This window comes from Balaenoptera acutorostrata, chromosome 11, assembly GCF_949987535.1.
Source record: "Balaenoptera acutorostrata chromosome 11, mBalAcu1.1, whole genome shotgun sequence".
NCBI classification, from domain to species: Eukaryota; Metazoa; Chordata; class Mammalia; order Artiodactyla; family Balaenopteridae; genus Balaenoptera; species Balaenoptera acutorostrata.
In genome coordinates, this window is record NC_080074.1 from 105,242,846 (window position 1) to 105,267,182 (window position 24,337).

At 37.5% G+C, this 24,337-nt stretch overlaps 1 protein-coding gene across 13 annotated transcripts in view; it reads left to right on the top strand.

The window, feature by feature from the left end:
• Positions 1 to 24,337, top strand: part of ERC1 (ELKS/RAB6-interacting/CAST family member 1) — a 424,409-nt gene that overhangs the window by 165,676 nt on the left and 234,396 nt on the right. For all 13 annotated transcript variants that reach the window (XM_057555932.1, XM_057555938.1, XM_057555941.1 and 10 more), the window contains one exon: positions 7,094 to 7,229. In XM_057555932.1, coding sequence (XP_057411915.1) covers positions 7,094 to 7,229 — 136 coding nt within the window. The remainder of the gene's footprint in view (positions 1 to 7,093; positions 7,230 to 24,337) is intronic.

Here is a 24,337-nt window from a genome sequence, read left to right on the forward strand (position 1 = left end):
GCTGTTAGAAGTCTTAAGTATTTGGAGGATAATATTGATACTACTTTCAATGAAATTGATTAATTTTTAAAAAGGGAAAACTGCCTGTTGTTATGAAAAGCAATAATGAACCTCAGGGGCTTCGTGCTAGGGTAGGAATATGAAACATGGCTACTTTGCATCTCTTTCTGCTGAGCAGTATTGGAAATGAATTGATGTTTATAGAGCCATATATTCTTCATTATTGCTTTTAGATTGCACCTTTGGGGGTGGATTTGATAGATTTGGAATGAGAAATAATGGGTATAATTAGGAAAACATTATTTTCACATTTGAGAAAATTATTTCAGAATTTTCCAAATGAATTAGAGTTCTGTATTCTACAGAATAACTGAAGCTGTCAGTGTTTTTCTGCTTTTGCTCCTGGATAACATGGGTCTAAGAAATGGACTGGGGTGGGTAAAGGCGTTGTCAGTTCTAAGATGGGTGTGTATAGAACTAAGCTGGCTGACGTTGTAGGATCACAGTTAGCTACTTAAACGAGAAGGGGAGCAGCTAGCCTTCTTTTCTTTTCCTTTGTGTTTAAGAAACTACTTTTTTTCCTGCCCTAGGAAATGGTAAATTTTAGACAAAATTTGTTCCTTTAGAAACTTACATTAAGGTACAGTGGTGTAATCTAATATGAAAATACACTTGTTGAAAATCTGAAATTACTAATTTTTGTTGCCAGTGCAGAATCTGTGTGACTCCTTTCCCTTCTCTAATCCTGCGCTTTATATTTTGTCTGTGTCTGTGAATAATATTATTTCTGAATATCGCCCTCACTAACTTTTTCTAACTTTCTCTTTCACACTTTCTTCCTGGATTTGCTGTTTCCTTCAGTCTCACCTCAAGGTCAGTATGCTTGTCCTAAAACAAAGATATGTAACAGAACATTGTATACTAACGTTGTCTTGAATTCCTATAAGCAACTGAAATGATGGAACTTATCCCAGTAAAGAGATGTCTAGAAATTCAGTTATGAGTGCAGAAAATGTCGTGAATCTTAGATTTATCGGAAGAGTGGATTCACGGTTCTGTGCTTCAAAAGATAGTGAGAGTGGTCAGAAAGCGAGAATCAGACTGACCAGGTTTGGACTGAGAGAGAAACGAAGATGAAAGGAAGCCACTAGAGGAATGAGGAGGTGAAAAATATTGCTTTAATTTTATTATATTTTCATCCAGAGACATTCTGGCTGTTATATTAGTAGGTAAAGTGCAGCATGAAGGAGGGAGGGAAAATTGCCACAGTCTGTGGATTTTTTTAAGAACCTTTGAATTATTTCACGTACACAAACCTACACATACTCTTTCAGTTTGGGGTTTGTTTTGTGACTCTGCTGAATGGTAGAACTGGTGGTGACAAAAACAACCACCAGTCCTGCAGTTCATGTGTCAGAGGCTCTATGGGAGAAGCTTTACAGGTTTTATTTCAGTTGATCTTCCCAGCAAGTACGTAGAGAGGTTTGTGAATTTCCATTTTTTAGGCGAGTAACACAAGTACAGGGTCCATTAAGTAACTCATCTATCTTCATTAGTAAGTAAATTAGTAAGGGAAGCTGGCAGAAAACAATCAGAAACCTGCATTTTAAAAGTTATTTATTTTGCATATGAGCCATGGCAATATAAATTAAGGTGTGAGAATTTCTGATAGGGTTCAGAAAATATTGTTAATACCACATGCGTTTTACCTAGCAGCTGTTTTCTAATAATAATGACATCATATGTGCTTACTGTTTATAAAAGTACTTGTCAGCATGTGTGTTACACAGGACAGATTGTTATTCTAATAACATTAGGGAACATGATTTCTACATCTAGGGTGAACCAACTAGTTAGTGGTGGTACTTAGATTTGAAGCCGGATATTCTCATTTCAGCCTCAGGGCTTTTCATATGATATGCACCCTAGCCTAGGAATTAGAGTCCCAGATTGCTCAGGTGTTCTTAGGTGGATTTCTCATCTGTAATTTTCCCATCTGTAAAATTGCAGTAGTTCTCTAATATCTGAAGGGTTGTTGTAAACTTTGAATGAGTTAATGCAGATAGCACTTGGAAGAGCGTCTGGCACGGGTGAGCAGTCAGTACATGGAGCTGTTATGATTACTCCTTTTTGCTTTTTCCATGGAGTCCTGTTTGGTCCAGGATACCATATAGTACGGTGCCGTACGTTTCAGGGTCTTTCAAACACTGCACTGTGCTCTTGACTCCTGTCAGTATTAATAGAAAGTGCAAAGCTGTGTATGTTATGTGCAGAAGATGATAAAAGAAGCCGTGTCCCTTCTGTAATGACATTTTCAGACTCTATTTTTCAGGTGCTGAAACTTCTATTATAGGTAGAAAGATGAAGTTGAGGCTTTTTTTGGGAAAAAGGTTCTCTTTCCCAAATCTCTCTCCCTGATATTTCTTCTCAGTGCTTAACAATATTTCTGAAAAAGTCTTCTTACCTTTGACTCTTTAAAAATAAGCAGTTTGTTTGGGGTGTGAGTATGTTAAAAAAATAAATCTTTGTTTCATAATTACTTATACGAATCTAATTCATGAAAGGGTTCTTAACCATCCTCTTCCTTCTCTCTACGTATCAGCAGTCTCAGAATGACTCTCTTCGCTCATCCTTACGTTACATTTGTCAGTGGGACTAATGTCCCAGCTCTGTTCCGAGGCTAAACTTCCTGTTCATTCCTTCCCTCTGACCAGTTTTCAAAACCTTGTTCCATGAATTGAATCCTCCTTCTCCTTATTTCCCTGTTTCTTTTCTCTTTCTTCCCACTGACTCTCCCAAACATAAAACATATCCTGGTTTTCCCCATCCTTAAAAAGACATGGAAGCAATCCTTCCAGTGTCTTTTCGTTGGTTTCAGTTCACTACAGTATCTTTTACTTTTTCTTTTCTATTTATTTGCACAGTTTCTGAAAGAATCATTTATGCTTGATGCCTCCACGTTCACACTTCCCATTTATTTTCCAAAGCAATATAATTTGGAATCTTCTCTCAGTGCTGTGCTATAATTGCTTCAGTGGTACTCTTTGCCAAATTTAGTGGACTTGTCTGTCTCGGGCCTACCGGCCTTTCTGGGGTGTTAGATTTTTGACTCTCTCTCTTCTTTTTGGAGCTCTGCTTTTTAATAGTTTATGTGACATTGTTTTCTGCTAGCTCTCTTACCACCTTGTTGACAGTTTTTGGCCTGTTTTGCTTTTCTTCTTTTACATGTTTCTTAATTCTTGATGTTTCTCATGTTCTTTTAAAAAATTCCTTTTTCATCTCCATTATTGGTCACCTGACTTGTTACTACCAAAGACTCAGTTTTGTTTTGTTTTTTAAACATTTTTATGGAACTCTACTTTGAATAAACCATATTCATTATGGAAGAAATCTTACAGTATTTGCAATAAAAGTAGCAACCACAAATACTGCATTTTAAAAAGTGATTTTCCAATTTTCTACTCTAAATATTTTCTCCACATTGTAGTAAAACAGTTAGGGTGCCACTTAAGTAATTCCAAGTCCGACCACAATTCAGCTTTAGGAGAAAAATATGAAGGTTTTTGCCTTGTATTTGGAGGACTTTCCTCTCTAACTTAAGCTTCAAGTGCTCTCATAGTTTTATTGGGAAGTTTTATCACTTTGTTTTGTATTTTGGTTTTTGCATGACAGATTTTGATCTAAATGTCTCTAAACAAAACCTTATGAAAGGCTCCAGAAGAATTTGTCCACGGAAGTCATTGGTGTAGACATAATTCTCTGAGTTACAAGTTAGGTTAATTATAATATTCTTAGCTGATTCATTTTTAGTTAACAGTAAATGCCATTAAACTATACTTATTTCTAAATAAGTTTATTTTTCAAGTAATAAAAAATGTAACAAGTTTTGTTTTTCCAGTGGCAAGGATCATTTTGGCTGTAATATATAAAAAACCCTCTTGTCATTCCAGATTGGAATTTAGTGCACTTTTTTTTTTTAAATATAGAAGCATTTCACCATTTTAATTACGGTTTTGCCAAGAGTAGTTGAATAAGTCATCAAGAGAATATAATTTATTGATGGTTTGAGATTGGATTGGATATTTAGACGACTTCGTTGTATGACTTTGGGCAGGGTACTTAATCATTCAGTGTTTGTTTTAGCCTGTTTTGTGTTAATAGTGACAATTACCTGTAGTGTTGTATTTTCGTGTCTCCACTGAGCTTTTCCATTTTGAATGGATTTGTTTCTGCTCTTCCTCCCCTGCCCTCCTCTGTCCGCCTTTCCATTCAGTACAGAGCAGAGCTTTTATTTAGAGTGACGATGACTAAAGATTCACACTCTGTATACTTAAACACACATCTCTTTAGTTACTGTTCAGTGACATTAGCCCCAGAGAATGAATACAAAGAACGAATTCCATGTTTAGATGAAAAGACATGATTCAGTCCATAATTCATCTTTGCTTTTTATTATATAGCAGCACCTTTGGCTAAAGGCAAGACATTCAGGAAGTGAGGCCTATAAATGTCATCTCTTTCACTCTTAGATCTAAACAGATTAAGCGCAATATTATTATTACCCATGTTTTATTTAGCAGTGGCCTTTGCAGACCTGTCTTCATGACAAATGTTTGGAATCTGTGGGATGCTTCCTACTAGCTGTGTTAAGACCAGAGTCCCTGTATTGTTATGTAATAAAATTTAAATACTTCATGACTTGCTCAAGTACATTCCTGTTGTTATAGTCTGTTTCATCTAGTTTGTTGAAAGAGTTCTACATTGATTTCTCAAATCAAACTAGGTCATACAACCATTTCTCTGCACATTTTAGAAAATTTTTTTCATTATTGACTGATGCTAGTCACTAAAACCTCATAAGATGTCATTCACAAAAAGAAGTCTAGTAGAATTGTGAGGGCTTAGTTATTTTCTTACTTTTTAGCCAAAGTGTTCAGGGCTCTATAGGCCAAGAGCATTTCTGACCCTGTGGGATCTATTTACAAGGAGTTCGACGTATGGGCAAGAGTTTATCATCTGAGAGAATGATCTGTTGTTAATTGCATTTTTTGCTTCCATTTGTCATTCTTTTGGCGTTCTTAAATACCTTTATCGTTCAAGAGTATATTTCCTAATTTATTTTCCTTTCAAGCAATAATATTGCCTGGAGTTTTTTGTAGTAGGCCACATAAGCACAGTGTAGCCACGCCTCTGTTAACTAACTTCTCCTAAAATAAAACAGTGTTACTGTTTTGGATGATTCATTGGTAGAAATAAGTGTGTGAACACAGACTTGTGCTGATCTACCGAACTCTTCCACTGAAGAGTATTGAATTTCACACCATTATGCGTTGAGAAGTGGTAAATGTTGCTTTTCTAGATAGCAGTTGTAGATAACTACCTGGTATTCTGTAGATGAGCTAAAGATGGCAAATTCAGTAGAGAAGGGAGGAAAGACTAACTTTACAATTAGTCAAGCTTTGAGTTTCTGTAGGGTTGTCAGATGCAAAAAAAAATATGAGATGCCCAGTTAAATTGAATTTCAGATATGTACTGAATAATTTTTTGTATTAATATGTCATAAATATTGGGACATACTTATACTAAAACATTATTTGTCGTTTATCTGAAATATGAATTTGACTGGATGTCCTGTATTTTATCTGACAAACCATGATGATGTAGTTTGCAGACAAAGCAACTTTTATAGAATATGTTGAGAGGAGACCTCACCACAGGCTGTCATTACCTGATTTAAAGGATGTTAATTAAATATAGACCATGGTGGCTTATATGGTCTCATTATTAGTTCAGTTTATTGATGCAACTCTCAGGCCGAGTTGAATGAATTATTTTCTAATTATTGCATCCTCCCTTTGATTTGTTTCCATGAATCCCCTTCGATTTGTTTCCAAAAGTTTGGAAATCTGATTATATCATCTCCCTACATAAAGTCTTACACACTTAAAATAAACTGCAACTTCCTTGCTCAGCATGATATAATTATGTGGCTTTCGTTTACCTTTGGCTTCCTTTTCCTTTGTTCTGCTCCAGCTTTAAGCTGCAGTCATAGTGAATGTGGCTTCTCCCAACGGGACACATTCTCCTTTTATCAGGGCTTTAGTCCTGCTGTTCTCTCACCTAGTAACCTTTGGACTAATCCCTTAGGAAAGTTCAGAGGTAGATCGTTTTCCGGGAAGTTTTTCCCGGTCATCACGACCACCCCTGACCCCTTTTCTGGGCACTTCCTTATAGCACTTAGTATTCCCTGTATGTGCTTGTACGCCTGGGAGGTGTTTGAGAGCAGGAACTATTTTTATTCGTGGATTGATATTTCTCATGCTTAGTACATGAGAGAGGTGTTTAAACAAATACTTGTCTACCTAATGAGTAAGGAGAATGTAAAGACCTTCACAGACTGTCAAAGCATAGAAAAATGTAGATCCTCTTGCATTCCAGAGCCCATGTTCTCCTGGGCAGTGCCTTAAACATATTTTTTGATTGGTAATCATGATTCCAGTCTGGTGAAATTAGTCTTCTTTACCTGTGACCTAGCATTTGGTCTAGTTTTCTTATCTTAGTGTGGAGGCAGTGGAGTTGGATAGGGAGCTTCAGAAGTAGATAGGATGATCTGTTGCTTAAGCTGGGGCCCTGGATCTTTATGTGACTGTTTTATATACATATATGTTATATATAGCTTTTTGAAAGTTTCAAATATTTAATAACAGTAAAATTAGAGTTGTATTACAAACCTTTCTTAAATAGCCATTCTACAGTTTCATAGCATTGATGTCAAGAGCCTGTTTTCATATTTCCAACAAAAATCTCTGAATTTTATTTCCTTTTTCTGCCATTTCACACTATCCCATGCCTTTTTTTTGTTTTATGATTTCATTGTGCTTCATAAAGTTAAATACGTGCTCCCGAAATATCCTGGTTAACAGCTTGCTGCCATTGATGGGAAAGAGCTTGGCAATGTTGGGGGGATTTTTTTGCAGCAGGAACTCTTGCTGGTTCTCAGGTGTCTTTGGAGGTCAGTGGTGTAAGTCGTTGAATAAACATTCTTTCCTGTGCATATATATGAAGCGCTTGATTTTTCTCCCCTCATCCACAGGCAAGTGAAAGACCAGAATAAGAAGGTAGCAAACCTGAAGCACAAGGAGCAGGTGGAGAAGAAGAAAAGCGCGCAGATGCTGGAGGAGGCCCGGCGCAGGGAGGACACCCTCAGCGACAGCTCCCAGCAGCTGCAGGTGGGCAGGGGGCCCGGGCCCTGGGCGAGCAGGTTCCCTCCCCGCTTGCACGTGGCTCACTCTCCATCCTCCTCCTCCTCTCTTTCTAACCCTGCCCGCTGCTTTCCTCTCAGACCAACTGTTTAGCAGGAAAGGGATGGCTTTAAATAGAAAAGGCAAGTTTTATTCCACAGCTTTGTGAGGAAACCTCAGCAAAGGAGAAAGTCTGTCTCCTCAAGGGGATCCCGCCTCCTTGGTAAGTTCAGTGTCCGTGTGATGAGTGGGGTCTGTTGAGCTTCAGGTGGTCAGCGTAACGCTTGGCCATTTTCCTTCATTAAAGTGCATTGCCAGTCTTGGTTTGTGCCTGGCTTCCTTCTTTGTTCCATCTTCCTTTCCTTTTTCCCCCCACCTTTCTTACCTTTTCCCCCCTCCCTCTTTCTTTCCTTACTTTTAAAAAAGTTCAGTTTAGAGAGTGTATTTCAGTCATACAGGATGTATTAAAACATACTTTTTTACTTCACTGGAGACATAATCGATGTTTGGACCTAATTATTCACAAGACTAAGCTAAACCAGACTCAGTAACAAGAGTAGCAGTGACCATGTAAGTGCCGGCTGTGTGCCCGGTGCTTGAAACCAGGGCCTGGTCATTCACTGTTTCTAACCTTCACTAGTCCAGAGGGGCAGATGGGTTTTGCACATTTTACAGATGAGGAAATGGTCTCAGAGAAATTGAATTACTTACCTACATGCACACAGCTTCCTTAGTGCCTCGGCTGTGATTTTAACTGAGACTCCCTGGATCTCTCGCCTGTCTGAATGAAAGTTTAAGTTTAGAGAATGCCATAGACGTGGTGGAAATCTCTAAAACTCCTGCCAAGACTGCTAGCCACTGCCAGGTTGTTTTTCTCTCATTATAGTTTCTAATTGGTATGATAGTGTTTATGCCACATTGCATAGCCACAGAAATCTTTACTGGAGAGATTTGGAGGAGTTATCTGTTATGTAGAAACCATTTTTAGGCTTTATAACAAATTCATTTCTGACCTGAAAATCCGACTTTTTAATTCCCTTTTTCTTTCCTCTTTTATATAACTTTGATTATAAAATACATACTCCTTATAGAAACAGTATAAATTTCCTCGAATATACCAACTTTTGAAAAAAGCAGCATACCAGTTTTCCCTCACCCTTGCCAATAACGGTTGATACTATAAATTTTCTTCCTCCGTTTTTATTTTTTAGTGCCAGTCTGATGGGTGGAAAATATTTAATTTTTGTTTTAGTTTATATTTCTCTGATTACCAGTGAGGCAGAGTATTTTTTCATGTCTTATATTTTCATTTGTTTATTAATGTAATTAAATCTATCTCTGTCTTCCATGGTGGCTTTTTCCCTGTGGATTTTTTGCTTAGTTTATCCCCATTTTGAGAACATATAAATATTTACCTATAAATATTTTTAAGTTCTTTTGGGCTTTCATTTTTAACCTTTACTTTTTAATTTAAATAATTTTAGGGTAGTTTGTGCTGTGAGGGTCTTATTTTTTTCTTCATTGCTAACAATTTCACTAGAGTATTTATAGAAAATTATTTCACTGCTCATAAGTTTGAATTGACATCTTTATGGTTTATGAAATTGTTTAATCATTAGGCTGTTTCTAGGATTTCAGTTCAACCTGCTTTCTGGACTAGGATCGCATTGTTTTTAATTATAGAGAATATTTATTTGTTTTATAAGACAAGCCCTTCTTTATGGCAGCGCCTTACCCGTTTCATCTGTCTCATTCCCCCCACCCCCGCCAGATAATGGTTTCTGCTACCAGTCTGTCTTTGTAAACCGAAGCGTGCCCTTTTAATCTTCTGTCAGGTGTTACAGTAACACCAAAAGTGCTTTCATAGGTCATCTCTTGTTTCCTCTTTATATAACCCAACAGATAAGTGAATCAGATTATTTGTTTATATATTACATGTAGATAAAACGAATTTAGAGTGGATGAGTGACTTTTCCAAGGTGTCTCAGTAAGTGACAGATATTCAGGTTATGAAAAATGATAGCTGATGGCCATATGCAAGATACACATGGATGCAATTCATTCAAATATGTGAAAAGAGCACTGGACTACAAGCGGGACGCTTTGGATCTGATCTCAGCTCTTTTACTCACTAGCTCTGCTACTTGTTTCTTAACTGTGTCATTGCAAATGACAACTCAGTGGTGGTGAGTATCCCTAGGACCCTACTGTGATCTCTAAATATGAGTCTCCACTGAAAGACACTAGGGATTCTTGGAGAAATGGCTAATGGTAGAATCCATGGGGGAGTCGGGGAGTAGAAAAGCAATTATTTGAGGATTTGTATTTTTAAAAGTTCTCATTATCTGAATTTGTTTTTGTTTTAAATTTCTGAATATACATATGGGTCCATTACTGATGTTTTCATGAAATAGGTGAAGTGAAGGAAAGGAATTATTGTAGTATTTCCAGTATGGGCATAATAGTAATTCGAGGATTAAAAAATATTTTTTATCATGTTAAAAACAAATGCTTTATAACTAATGTTTTGAACTTTGATGAGTAATGAATATTTAATCTTTATCAGATGCCACCTTGGCTTCCAAAGATTAATTATGCTTATCATGTTAATAAACACAGTGTATTTTCTTTTGTTTGTGAAGAGTAAAGCTTGGTTTAAACGAAAAGGTTCGTTTTTTGCCTTTTGTTATTCAGTGACTGCCAGTTATGGTGTTAAGTTCATTGGTGACCTCACTCTTTCTGGTTACAGTTGGTCACAAAGCAGTGGTATTACTTTTTCATTTAACTTTCTTTATTCTGGAGAATACTATACATTTTTAAAAGTACATAAAGCACACACACACACTCACATGCACAGTGTGAATAATACATGTAAAGTGATTGTCTCAAGGAATTGGAATACTGCTGGCGTCCCAGAAATCATTTATATATTCCTTCCCAATCATCATTTCTTCCCTTCCTTCATTATTGTGACTTTTATTGTTCTTTGCTTTTCTTTACAACCTGTGTATATATTTTTAATAAGTATGGATTCATTTTGCATATTTTTGCTTTACATAAATAGAGTGATCATATTTATCCTTTTGTGGCTTCTTTTGTTCAACATCATGTGTGAGGCTTATCCTTGACAGTTGTGCGTAGCATTTGCACATTCGTTGTCCTTGCTCTTCTGTGTGTTTTTTCTTTAATTCAAAATTCCATGTTTTATTTTGAAAGTGTTCTGAAAAGGTATCTTCATTTTGTTCTAATTTTCCATTTTTTAAAATACTTCAGGTGGAAATAAAAGTATTTCTTTTTGGCATAAAGTGAGTTTCGAGATAAGTTGTTACTTTGTTCTTGGCTCAACACATTAAAAGTGTCCTGAAGAGATTAAACAGATTCCTTACATATGAAATGAAAATGCTACCTGAGAATAGAGGGAATCACGGGATCTCACAGGCTCTAAACACTGCTGCTGTTTAGCATGGCCTTAGTTGGGAAGGCACTCGACTGCATCCTGTTTGTACTTTTGTGTTTTGAACAGTTATTAGTATGATCTACATTAACTAGTCTCAAACTTTTTGGTTTTAGAAGCCCTTTTGTGCTCTTAATAATTTGTAAAGTCCCCAGAGCGATTTTTTTATGTAGCTTGTAATTCTCATATACATATGCAGGTACTTACTGCCCCAGCTCTCCAATGTCTAGATGTATCTGAAGACACATCTCCAACAGTATTAAGATACATATACAGCTGACACTTGAACAACACAGTTTTGAACTCGAGGACCCACTTATACACGGACAGTTTTCCGTAGTAAATACTACAGTACCACACGGTCTGTGGTTTGAAGCCATGGATGCAGAGGAACCTCGTATGCGGAGGGCTGACTATAATTATACTCAGATTAAGCCCCGTGTTGTTCACAGGTCATGTACACAAGGTTATTTGCAGTATTGTACTAATTGCAAAGTATTGCAGACAACCTAACTGCTTATAGATAGGGGAGTGCTTGAATCCACTGTGGTGCGTCCACATTGGAGACTGGCAGCTCCAAAAAGGAATGAGGGAGATCTCTAATGAACTGATGTGGAGTGATTTCCAGGACATCTTGTCAAGCCGGGGCGGGGGGGTGAGGGGTACACAAAAGACTCTCGGTAGTCTGCTGCTCATTATGAGAGAACACACATATATCTGATCTTTTTGCCAAAGAAAACAGGAACAATAATCTAGAAACAAAAGAGACCAGTTATCTAAGGGAGTGGTTGGGAGGGGATTAGTAGAAAGAAGGGGGAAGGGGATGGGGGTGGTAGGTTTGAGCAGAAAGTGACACTTCTCTTTACCCTTCTCAAAAACTAGATAAACAAAACCAGTCAAGGTGTGGGGTAGGGGGAACCCCAGAAGGAGTACAAACCCTAACAGATGAACCAGTTTTATAAATGAGTAACATAACTGCCCTCAAAGGGGTGGGGAAGAAGGGAACAGACCTAAGGAGCTTTGGAAGCCATTTTCTTGAATACTGTGAAGCTAAAGACAGAAGAACTGTACATAAATGTTGTAATAATAAAGAAATATATTGTAGATAATGAAGGCTGAGTTTTTTCATTATTCAAGAAAGAATAATGAAAAAGCACCTGGGGTGCTAGACTGGAATCAAATACTAGTAAGAACTCACAGTGTTCAATTTATATGCAGACAGGGAGGTATAGAGATGCTGATGTGTGTCTGCAAAATGCATAACCTCATTCCCATCGTGAGAAAATACCAGACAAATCCAAATTCTGGGACTTTTTACAAAATAACTGAGCAGTATATTTAAACATGTCAAGAATTTGAAAGACAGGGAAAGACAGACTGAGCACTGTTCTAGATGGATTGGAGGACACTTAGAAGAAGTGTCAACTAAATGAAATGTGGGATCCTGGGTTAAATCCTGGAACAGATAAAGGACACTAGGGGAAAACTGATGAAATTAGAATAAGATCAGTAGTTTGGTAAATAGTATTGTGCCAGTGTGAATGTCCTAGCTTTGATCATTGTGCTGTGGTTATGTAAGCTCTTTACAGGAGGCTAGGTGAGGGGTGTATGGGAACGCTGTACTATTTCTGCAACTTTTCTGTATGTCTGTAAATAGTTCAGAATTAAAATTTTATTAAAAATAGTCATTGACTTTATATTTCCTCAGCACTTTTAATCACCCACTTCACTTTCCCATCTCCTTTAAGCAAGTGGGTTATGAATTTCAGAAACATCTTACCACCAAACGTAATGATACAGGATAGATATCGGATAGATATCTTGGGCTTTTTTCATATACCATCTCTAAATTTGCAGTGCAGATATTATTGTGTTCTCCATTTTGTTTGACATCCTAAGCCATCATTTAACTTAGAATTCAGTTTAACAAGTTGACTATTCCAAAGATTTGACCCAAATCTCAAAGCCATGATGATATCGATAATAGGCTGTTATTATTAGAGTTGATATGTCTTGACAAGTCTCTATCCCTCCAAGATATCAGGTTTAATTTTGCTCATTTTCTTTAGCCATACTTGATGTCTTGCATTTATTCAATATAAATTTATTGAATGCTCTCTAAGTGTAGAACTCTGTTGCTAAACTTTGGTCATGCAGTTACGAAAAGACATGTTCCCTGCCCTCTGGAGCATATTGTCTCATGGAGGAGAATATAGTGATAAAACTAAGTGAACAAGTAAGTAGAAATTATGGTAAGTGCTGTAAGGAAATAAACCGGGCATGTGAAAGATAGTGGGGGAGGGAAAGATGGTGGGCAGCAAATTTAGGTAGAGCCATCAGAGATGTCCCTTCTGAGGGTATGACATGAAGATGAGGCCTTAAAAAGCAAAGCAGAGGAAACAGGGTTTAAAGTGGAGGGAATCCCTAAGGTAAGAAAAACCTTACCTTAGGTTGTTCGAGGACTAGAGTGTGGTGAGTGAGGTAGAACACAGGCACCCGTGTGTGTTAGTCATGCCGGACCTTGTAGGCCATGTATGAAGTTTAAATTTTATAAGTAGCAAAACACCTTAAGTAAAGATGGACAGGATTTGATTTGCATTTTGAGAGTACTGGTTTTTTTTGCAGTATTTGGACAACGGATTAGAACGGGATAAGAGTGGTTATGAAGAAAGTGTATGTCAGTAAATATGTCTTGCACACCTGCTTTGTGTAAATAGTGATGATGAACAATGTCCCTCCTCCAAAGGAGCTCAGGTCATAGTAGGAGGCCCTGTAGTAATAATGAAGATGAGAGGTGATGATAGAGGTTTTTGGAGGCTCAGAAGAGAAAAAAGAAGAGAGGGTGGATTTGAGATTTGTTACATTTAGGTAGAACAGGCAAGAATTTCTCGTGGGTTGGAATGTGGACGCTAAAGGAGAGGAAGGAAGGGGGATGGCTCCTAGGTTTCCTGGCATGTGGAACTGGGTGTGTGGCGATGCCCAGTGATGAGATGGGCCAACCCTGGGGGTGAGGTCAACAGGTTTCCAGGGAAAGAGAACAAGTCCATTTTCAACATGTGACTGTATCTGAGAGAAATATCCTAATGGAGATGTCAAGCCAGCAGTTGGAAGTGCAGATTTGAAGTTTAGAGAAGTCTGGTGTAGATAAATTAATTTTGGAGACTTGAGCTTAAAAATCATATTTTAATACATATGAATCAGATACCGTCTAGAGATAAAATATTGACAGAAGAAAATGGAGTTAGAGCTGAACCCTTAGGATCCTCACTGTTTAGAGCTGGGACAGAGTAGGAGAGGGTGGTGCTCGAAAGGAAACTAAAATGAAGAGGCCAGTTGAAGCAGGAGAGAAAAAGGAGAGTATAACATCACTGAAGGCAGGAGAGGATTGTTAATGCTGCTGAGAGGCTGAGAAAGAGGACAGCATCCGTGTGTGGTCTGATCCAGTGTATCCAGGATGGTCAAGAGAGAAAGTACCCAGCGATCCCCCCTGGTCTGGGGAAAGGGGTGCCTTACATTCTGCCCTGTTGACCTTGGGCATAGTAGATGGTCCCACATCAATCCAGATACTTGCCTTGGCCAGTATTTCTGTGACACGCTCACCAAAATTCACTGCCCCTCGCAAGATCTTTGGAATATCTTAGGTATATGTGTGACTATTCTAAGATGTGGTTATACAATGGGTATCTAAAGAGTTTCTGCCATGGTCCTTGCATACTAACATTTAAACTATTTTACAATTCCAGTTGATATTCACAAATAAAGGACATGAATGATAAAAGCAATGAGGCACAGATTGGTGACAGGCCTTTCCTACTATCATGTTTTTCCTACTATAATGTTTTTCGATTATAGCGCCTCTTCTGTTGACAGTCTGCATTGAATTTTGCCAGGCTTTCTGTTTCCACTACTCAAGAACTTAGCTCTGTATTAGTTACATTTATATCTGAGTTGCTTCATTCACATTTTCTGTAAGCCATGTTTCACTGCAATTGGCTACATCAGATTTCAGAATAATCTGTGGTTATCCTCAGTAAACATTTATTGAGTGCCCGTTGTGGAATTGTCATTCTGCTGAGTGCTGTGAGGATATAGAGATAAATAAGAATTTTTTTCCCCCCTGTGAACATTAGATATGCTTATTAAAACATTTTTTTGTGCTGGATATGTGAAAAGATGTGCTGTGGTGGAATTCATAAGTAATTGCTGTGTGGAGAGCTGGAGTTAGGTAAATCCCAGCAACAAGAGCCTCCCAAATAAGCATTATATGGAAGCATAATCTTAGCTGATTTGACTGATGGTCATTTTGGGATTAGAAAAGCTTTGTACTGAAAGCCTACCCATCTTTTAAGGTTCAGATCAAATGTTCCCTCCCTTGTAAAGCCTGCCTAAATCCTTGCAGTGGGAATTAATCACACTCTGTGTTGCAGTTCCATTACAGCTTGTTTCTGCTTTGATTTCAAGGCTTATTTTCTTACCTTGTATTATATGCTGTTAGTTTGTGTGTTGTTTCCCCGTATATTTTAGAGTTTGGGAACCCTGTCTTGGTGCTTTGCCCATTGTTGGTTCTCTATAAAATTGTTTATTGATTTCAGTTGCATCCATAGGTGTCAAGACCTCTCATTCACAAACATCTTAGCCTGCCCTTGGGAGCTTCCTGTCAACCAAATCCTTTAAGTATTTCTAGCCTCATTTTTAGGTGAGATACTCACTAGCATAGCTACCCTATTCTATACGACCTGATGGTGTTGGTGTTCCTTAAATATAGTTTATTGGTTTTCTAATTTATGCTCTTCTACTTATGCAGTCTTCTTCCTGTGGATGTCCAGTTTTACTGCCTGAAGATTCTGGCTTAAAATTAACTTTTGTTGATGAACTCTACCCTGTTCTTGTTATTGTCTTATCTGTTGTTCCTCAGCCTATACGTTTAATTATATTTTATTGTTTTATATTTTTCAATACATTGTTTTAGAATTGTTCCTGTGTGATTTAATCATTTTTCTCTGCCCCCCCCCCCAACTAATTTATATCTGCCTTAGGTTAAGGGCTATTTTTAAAATTTCTTTCTAGCCTTTCTTAATCTTTTACAGAGGCAGCTGTTCATTAATTACAGCTACAATTATTGTTATAAGTAATAAAAATTAAAAATTTAGTTACAAATTTTTAAAATTTTGTATAATGATATTATATTTAGCACCCTAATATTCTTTAAAATTTCACAGGTTACCCTCTAAGGGCCTCACATATTTTAACAAAGGAAATGCCATCTTCCCTTGGTTCAGGATGTTTACCTTTTATATTTTTATTCTTTCAGCAGTGACACTTTGTCTTTTGACAGAACTGCAGGTTCTAATATGGCAAAGCAGACTGAACTGGGGGTGGTGGCTCATATCAGTAGTGGTTTGGTGCTTTGTTTTTATTTATGACAAAGATAAGTATCTGAATTTAACCTTGAGAGAGAGGACTGTCAGGGAGATTAATGGGACTGCTGAAAGAACATTGTGAGCCAGCTCTCCTGAGACCAATGACTATTAAGAATAAAGTTCAAAGAAAGTGAAAACAATAGAAATAGATATGGGGAAAGCAGCTTTACATGTATTTAGGCATATTCTCCTCTTAGATGCAGAATCAGTGAAACATTTGTGTTTTTCTTTACAGTTGTATTTTATTTGCTCTACCTACAAAAATTTTTTTTCTTCCATTTTGGTAAGAGATTTTTTTTTTCTTTCTTTCTGAAATGAAGACCACTTATCCTTGTTTTTTCCATTGACCATGGGGATAATGGTTTAAGATAACCTTTTAAAAAATTGATTATCTGACATACTTCCAGAAATAGTATGTGATGTGTCACATGCAAGATACCTCTGATGTATTAATGTTCTTCTTGTTTTTGTAAAAATAAATTTTGGTTTCTTCTTAACAGACCTTCTTGACCTATTTAAAGATTTAATTCTATATCCTTTCTTCCCTTTGGATTAGTTTTTTTCTTAGGGCTTTTTCTATCTAGCATATGAGCATAAGTGGGTTTTTATGGGGTTCTCAACAAATATTAAATGGAGTTAGGGATTATATAGGAAAAGAGTACATACAAATCAGCATCTGTTTTTACAACCCTGTGGATAGTTGCTGAAATTAACTTGAAAATTGTGTTTTCCTGCAGGTAAAGCACCTACTCATATTGTTGGCACATGTGCAAATTTTTAAAGCTTTTGGCTCAAACTGTGCCACTTCTTACCATTTAGGAAAAAAGCAAAACAAGTCTTAAAATGACTTTAAGAAATTCTGCCACGTTTGAAATGTCCTCAATAGACATGTTTTCTTCTGGACAAAATTCAGTTCCATTTGATAGCCAATGAAATTTACTGAAAGAATGTTTATTGATAGTACGATTGTGTAGCCTACTAAGCTACTACCTGCAGTTAAGTTTAGCCCTCTTCTATGGGGACTTCTAATCACATCATTTGAGCTTTATTTCAGGAATGCTCCCCATAAAACAGTAAGTGGTTAAAGTTACATTTGTCATGAAATTTCTCACAAGTACTAGGGTCTCACTTCAGTGAAACATATGGTTTAATCCTTTCCTTTGTGTTATTGTGGAAACTCCTCCTTTGCATTTGGAAAGTAGAATCTCCAAAGGGATTCCTTTTATTTTTAAGAGAGAGCAGAAACAGGTGTATATATAGCACCTTTGCCAAGACCTCAAAAGGCAAGAGACAGCCTCTTATGGACCACATCAATTGTTTATTATATTAAGTAAAAGACTATCTTTGGGGTTTTGGGGGAAGACTTTGAAAATTTGTGCTTGTTCTTTTTAATAAGCATTACTGATCAGAGGAGACGTGTCCTACGATTTGGTAAACCCCATGTCCTTGCCTGAGCTTCTTTCTGTTACCAGCTACCAGAATTTTCAAGATGAGAACCTGGCCAGTCTATGTGGGATATTTGTACTCGATGTTCCATAAAAGTTATTCATATAAAGCATCATTTTATATATATATGTTTCCATTTCCTTAATGAAATGCATCTGCTTTTGTTTTGACTTTGATTTTTAACAATTTGAACTGTGAGAGATGTTTGAGGGACTTTAAAGAGAACAGGGGGAGAAAATATCTTTACATTTGAACCCAAAGCATTTCCTTAAACCAAGAAGTGGTTGGCGTGTAACCAAATTCTGTCTCTGTGTTAGGCTAGCTTTCTTTTCTTAAAATTGACTTCATCAATGCATCTGGCTTCAACTTTTCCTCCCCACTAAGCATCTGAGCAGTTGGTAATTGAATTCTGACCTGTTGAATGATTTTAATGAAATCTTCCGCATGTGTATTTATGTTTGAGGGATGGGGAGGAGGTATAGCGGTGGGGTTGAAGGTGATGAAGAAGGAAGCATGGTCTCTTCACAGTAAGGATAATGGATAGCAGTTAACATTAATATCTTTCAGAGCATGTTAAACTCTCTGGTAAGTGGTGTTTACCCCAGAGGAAGTGGCTCTTAATGTTAAGCTGAGGGAATGACCTCCACTGGCAGGGCCAGGGCAGGGGGATGAGTGGACGTGGGGGGCTGTTCCCTCAGATATTCATGAAATCTGCAGTGACCTTCCTTCTGCTGCTGAGAAAAGCTTAATGAGATCTGTCCGTATCAAGTGATTTCTTTTTATGTTACTGTATAGTGAGCCTTTTTTTTTCTTTTAATTTTGAGGGAGCTATTTGAAGAGAACAAAAAATTAATTTTTAATTGCTGTTGTTCCTTTTTTCCTTTTGCCTTTGCTTTTCTTATTGAACGTTTGATCTGAAGGCAAGGCAGTGGGGAGTAGAGTCTTACAGCTGGTTTATAGCTGATGTTGACAGAGCTGATGTCAAGAAGTAAAGTTCAGAGGAGTGTTTTAGGGGAGTGGGATTATGGGATTTGCTAAAGGGTCCGGTCCAGTCTTCTTCTTCAGTTGCCTGAGTGAAGTTACAGCTGTCACAGCTTTTGCCCTAATCTTGTTTGAGTATAGGAGGCTTCTTGTTTAAAGATATGAGGAATTCTTTGGTAGCTTCCCCTTTCCTCTCGTTCTCCCTCTACCATCCCCCCAAAACTAGTCACAAAAACCACCTGCGTTGAACCCTTTCCTCTGTGAATGAAGTGGTCTCATTGGACCCCAGCTAATAAGAAGAGTTGGCGTAAAGAGTAGACTTAATTATCATCAAAATTCATGAGGGATCAGGAGTTTATAGAGGGCTTTACTCAGTGGGAGCCAGCAAGACTCTGAATATTTCATTCTCATATTTTCTTAAAAAACTGGCTTGATTCCCCAAAAATGTGGAGGCTAAACGTATTAATAAACCTCTATTGTATAGCTCTCTAAACATTGACCCAGTAATTTTTTTCAGTTAAACTTTGATTGACTGGCATATTGTTGTGTATTCTTAGGACTGAACTGTCATTGAATTAGGTTGGGTTACTCTAATGTTTACCATAATCACAAGAAAACATCTCTCATTAGAACTCAGTCCAGTTACAGACTTTCTTCTAAATAATTCCTGACAGAATGCATATTTTGCTGATCTCATATCCAATGATATGCTGATCCATAACCCAATTTTGTGATGTCTTCTGAATGTCTGCCTTTTACATTTTAGGTATGTTTGGATTTCGTTTTAATTTAGTATCATTTGGGTTCCACTTTAATATAATCTCATAACAAAAGCTGTGTCTTTGTAGTAAAGGCTCTGTTATCCTAACAGTTATTTTTCTCTCAGAAGCAGTTTTGTTAATCACTGTTTTCATTCTTCCTTGCTTCGTTGATAATCCAGTTTTCTTGTACTGGAGCTATATCCTCGGGTACCATGAAAACCATCTTCCAAGATGGCCCCAGAGCATCCTTACCTCTTGGTATTTGTGGCCTTGTGTAGTCTTGTGGCAGGGTTAGCCTTTGTGCACAGTAGAAAGTGTCAGATGTGATGATATGTGACTTCTGAAGCCGGGTCACAAGAGACATGGACGCCCTGCCTTGCTCTCCAGGGTCACCTGCTCTGAGGAATGCCAGGTGCCATGTGGAGAGGAGCAGAGGCCCCTTGCCAGTGGTCATCACCAGCTTGCCAACCATGTAAGAGGAAGCGAGGACTGAATCCTGGCAGACATCTCAGCTGTCCCCCAGTGAGAGAACCTGGAACCAGACTGTTAGGTTAAGCTGCTCTTGAGTTTCTGGCCCACAGAAACTGTGTGAGACAAAAAATGTTCACTGTTCTTTTAAGCTGCTAAGTATTGAGGTAACTTGTTATATTGATATAATAAATAGCTAACATAGGCACTTTATATCCTAGGTACTAAAGTGATCTGCCACATGCCTGAATTTTTCTTTTTCCTTTCAATTCACAGTTTGGTTTTCTCTGTTGATAGAACAGTAAGTGCTATTTGAATTTCTTTTACTCATGTTATCACTGCAGTAATTTTCAATCACTTGTTAGAGCTTTTGACAGTGTTTTCCATAAGGATTCTTACCTAGTACCTCATATTTATGTGCTAACAGGCTATGAACCAAGAGAAGAGTTATGAATTTATGGAAAACATGGTGTGTTGTATAGCCTTTTATAGATACATTTCATATGTAAAAACTTGAGTGGTGTCCAGTGGAAATACAATGTGAGCACACGTATAATTTTGCATTTTCTAATAGCATCATTAAAAAAAGCTAAAAGGAAACAGATGACTTTAATTTTAATAATATACTTAATCCAGTATATCCAAAATATTACCGTTTCAACATATAATCAATGTGAAGATTATTAATGAAATATTTTACATTCCTTTTTTTGGGGAGGTAGTAAGTCTTTAGAATTTATAGCACATCTTAGTTTGGACACATTGTAAGTGCTCATTAGCTACATGTGGCTAGTGGCTGTGTTGCATTGGACAAGACAAATGAGAAGCTATGACTTTATTCCAGGCTAGCTGCAAATCAGTAATGCGTATAAACAACAGGAATGAAGTTCTCGAACTTAACTTTAATCTCTGTCTACATTTAGTCCCAGTAAGTCAGTAAGTCCCAGTAAGTCATCTTTCTGCTTTCTGGATGCCTCAGAGCCTTCAAGCCTGTGGATCATCCACAGAAGAAGGGGTTAGGGATCTCGGAGGTTCTGTGTAGACTCCTCCAGGATTACAGACTTGAGCCGCGTGGCTGCCTCGTGATTTACGTTGAAGATGGGTGAATGCGGACCTTTTGAAAGAGAAAGTCTAGTTAAGACTGCAAAGCACATTCAGGGCCTTAGGCCGCACCTGGTACAATCACTCTCAGAGCCACCAAGGAGTACTTGCCGGGGGCTCAGCACATCCCCTACTTCCTCGAGCCTGGGCCTGAGAGCAGGAGTGTACCGAGTCTGTTGTGTTTCACGGTTTCTGAAGTCCACCACTTTACCAAGTGACATTTTATTGCATCACACATATTCAGAGAAGCTGGTGGTCACTGTCACTTCTGCTCAAAGTTAGGGCAGTGAACAGATGAGAGATTTTTCTCTTCAAACCAAAACACACTGTTAAGTATAGTATAGATGAGCAGTTTTATCACCAGAATTCTGTGTCAAACTCTATTACCGAAATCTACTCACTACTATTTTTGTAGGTATGTGTATGTATATATGTGTGTGTGTGTGTGTGTGTGTGTGTGTGTGTGTGTGTGTGTATGAAACCATTTGCACAGAAAAGGGGACGGGGGACAGTTTTGAAAGCTCTTGGCTTGGTGCCTCAGACCTCGGCTGTTGAGATGTTTAAGCTTTAGATATCTTCAGAATCTTTGGGTAATAGCAGAACTTATGGCAACATTATCATTACTTTAAAAAATGTTATTATTTGGAGTATCCCACAGTTACCTAAAGACTGGAAAGGAATTTATCATCATCATTTTGACCCACTCATGCAAATTATTGGCATGAAGAAATTCACAGGACTTTTTAAAAATTTTATTTTATTCAAGTCTAGTTGATTTACAATGTTGTGTCAATTTCTGCTGTACAACGGTGACTCAGTTATACATGTACATTCTTTTTCATATTCTTTTCCATTATGGTTTATCAGAGGACATTGAATATAGTTCCCTGTGCTGTACAGTAGGAGCTTATTGTTTATCCATTCTCTGTATAATAGTTTGCATCTGCTCATCCCAGACTCCCCATCCCTCCATCTCCCGTCCCCCCCACCCCCTTGGCAACCACAAGTCTGTTCTCTGTGTCTTCACAGGACTTTTGAAGAGAAAACTGAAGAGTACAGTGGCTTAAAATTCATACATTTTTTTTTTTAACTTTTATTCCTTTTTGCCGTTAGCACTGACTTGTGACACACTTGTCCGGTCAGCTCTTCTCTTTCCATGATAAATAGTTAATATGTTTAGAGTATCAGTATCTGAAATAGTCACCGCATTTATAACTATTTCCAAAAGTTCTCTATATTCTTATTAATTTACTTGGCAGTGCGCGCTATTCTTTTAACATTTTTAATTTCATTTTGATTTTTTTCAGAACAATATATATTTATATCGTATACAAAGCAAGGCAGTACTGCACGGCTCATCTGCCTCGTTCTTGTCCAACCTTGATTCCTGCCCCTCGGAGACGACCACTTTCACCTCTTTGGGTTGTTTCTTCTGCTGTTTACTTCCACTTTTTTATTGTTATTTGATTATTTTTCTCATTTGGACATTAGTTATGTACTGACTTCTTATCCTGAGTGATGAGGAATTGGCTTTTTTACACAAGTCACCCCACACTCTTCCCTCTCTGTCTTTCCAATATAGTTATATCAAGTTTTGCATTATTGTGACCAAGGCACGTAGTGTATTACAACTTCATTTCCTTTATTGGACTTGTAGTTTTTCCTGGTGGTGGTAATTGGTTTGTTTGTTTTATTAGTTATTTGTATACATATCACCAGTTTATTCCCAGATTCCTTTCTCCAACCATGACATTCCTCCCAATATTGTTACTGTTGTAAAATACATCATCCCTTATTAATTAACCTCAGGTAATCTCTACATGCACTTTTTTCTTGGAAACATCTTTCCTGGAGTTTCTGTCCTCTACTTCAAACTGTACTTATTCTCCAGGCTTGTTGTCACCTCCACAGTTCCCTTCACCATGCATTTGAGACAGAGCACAGACCTGGTAGCTCTCTGAGAGTCTGTGATGTGAGGTAAAGTTTTTCAGACTTTGCATTCCACCCTCACATTAGATTGATAGTTTGGATGTAGAATTCTATATCAGAAGTCATCTTTCCCTTGGAGTTTTAAAGGCATCGCCTCAATTGTCTTCTAGTTTTCTGTGTTGCCATTAAAAATTCCACTGCCTTCCATTTTTTTATTCTTTGTGGGTGATCATTTTTGGCCTTTCTAAACTTTTTAAGATCTTTTCTTTTCTCTAGTATTCTAAACGTTACAAAAAAGTACCCATATTATAATCTAAGTGCAGAAAAATGTACTTAATCTTGAAGAAACAGTGAGGACAAGAAAGAATAATTATAAATATGACCTAGCAGTGTGGTTAGGGCTCCAATATTTGTAGAACTAAAAGGTTCTATTTATTTCTGGCATTGGCTCAATATTTTATTAAATGAAACAGATTCAAGGTTTTGTTCAGTACAAAGGAAACCTCCTTGGTTTGCCTTAGCAGATATCTGTTAAGATTCCAAAAACAAAACTGGAGCCAAATTTTATTCACTATATGGTTTCAGTAGTTGGACTTTGTTAAAGATGGTGGGGGGTATTTGATTTGCTATCTTCATTTTTCTCGTTACTGCCCTGGTTTAATATGATTTCCTTAGAGCAGATGGTCCCATACTTAGTTTTATACTGAGATGTAACATGACTTACAGTATCTCATAAAAATTATTCAACAGTCTTCTCCTTTTCTTTTTATTTGTGGTTTCACTTGGCTTCTGTTTTTTGTTTTTGTCATGGAGAAAGATTTTGAACCAGGCTTTGAGATTAGGTCCAGAAAACTTTTAAATAAATGACCTTGCACACATAGCTCATCTGGTAGACTCTGGTTTTAACACTGGTTTCAGGGAAACTTTCAGTATGAAAACCTGCACTGATCATCTGCCGTATGACAAATTACTAATTATTCTCACTCTAAAAAAAAGTTTTACTGATAAAGCCTCAAAGCTGTTTTTTGGCCCGTGCAGAAGAGCAAGTAAACCTGTTTGCTTGAAATTGGGTTCCTGGGAAGTTATTTGGAATAACTTTTTCAGCTTCATTTTAGGTTAGGATACCAGAAGCCTCTCAGGAGATCTCCAGAAGACAGTTTAAGGGTGAAGGATGCAGTAGGCTGGACATAAACATAATACTGAGCTATTCACAGCTAATTGATAACGGGAAACATTTGTGTTTCTATTTGCTTACAGGAATCTGTAATTCAGAATCCCGTGTTACTACAGATGTAGTTATTCATTAGAGAATTTGACAGGACTGCGCCGATCATTGCATCCATTCCTTTTCACTTAATCCTTCTGTTACATTTCATTTTCTTTGAATCAAGAGAAACTATGTTGGACTTTGTTTTCACGGGAGTCATCCCTTGTCTCTCTCTGCTTGGCCTCGTTGTAGAAACCCTTATTGTACTCCGCTGTTAATGGCAAGCAAACTGGAAGTATTTAGATTTCAACAAAGAGCATTTTTTGATG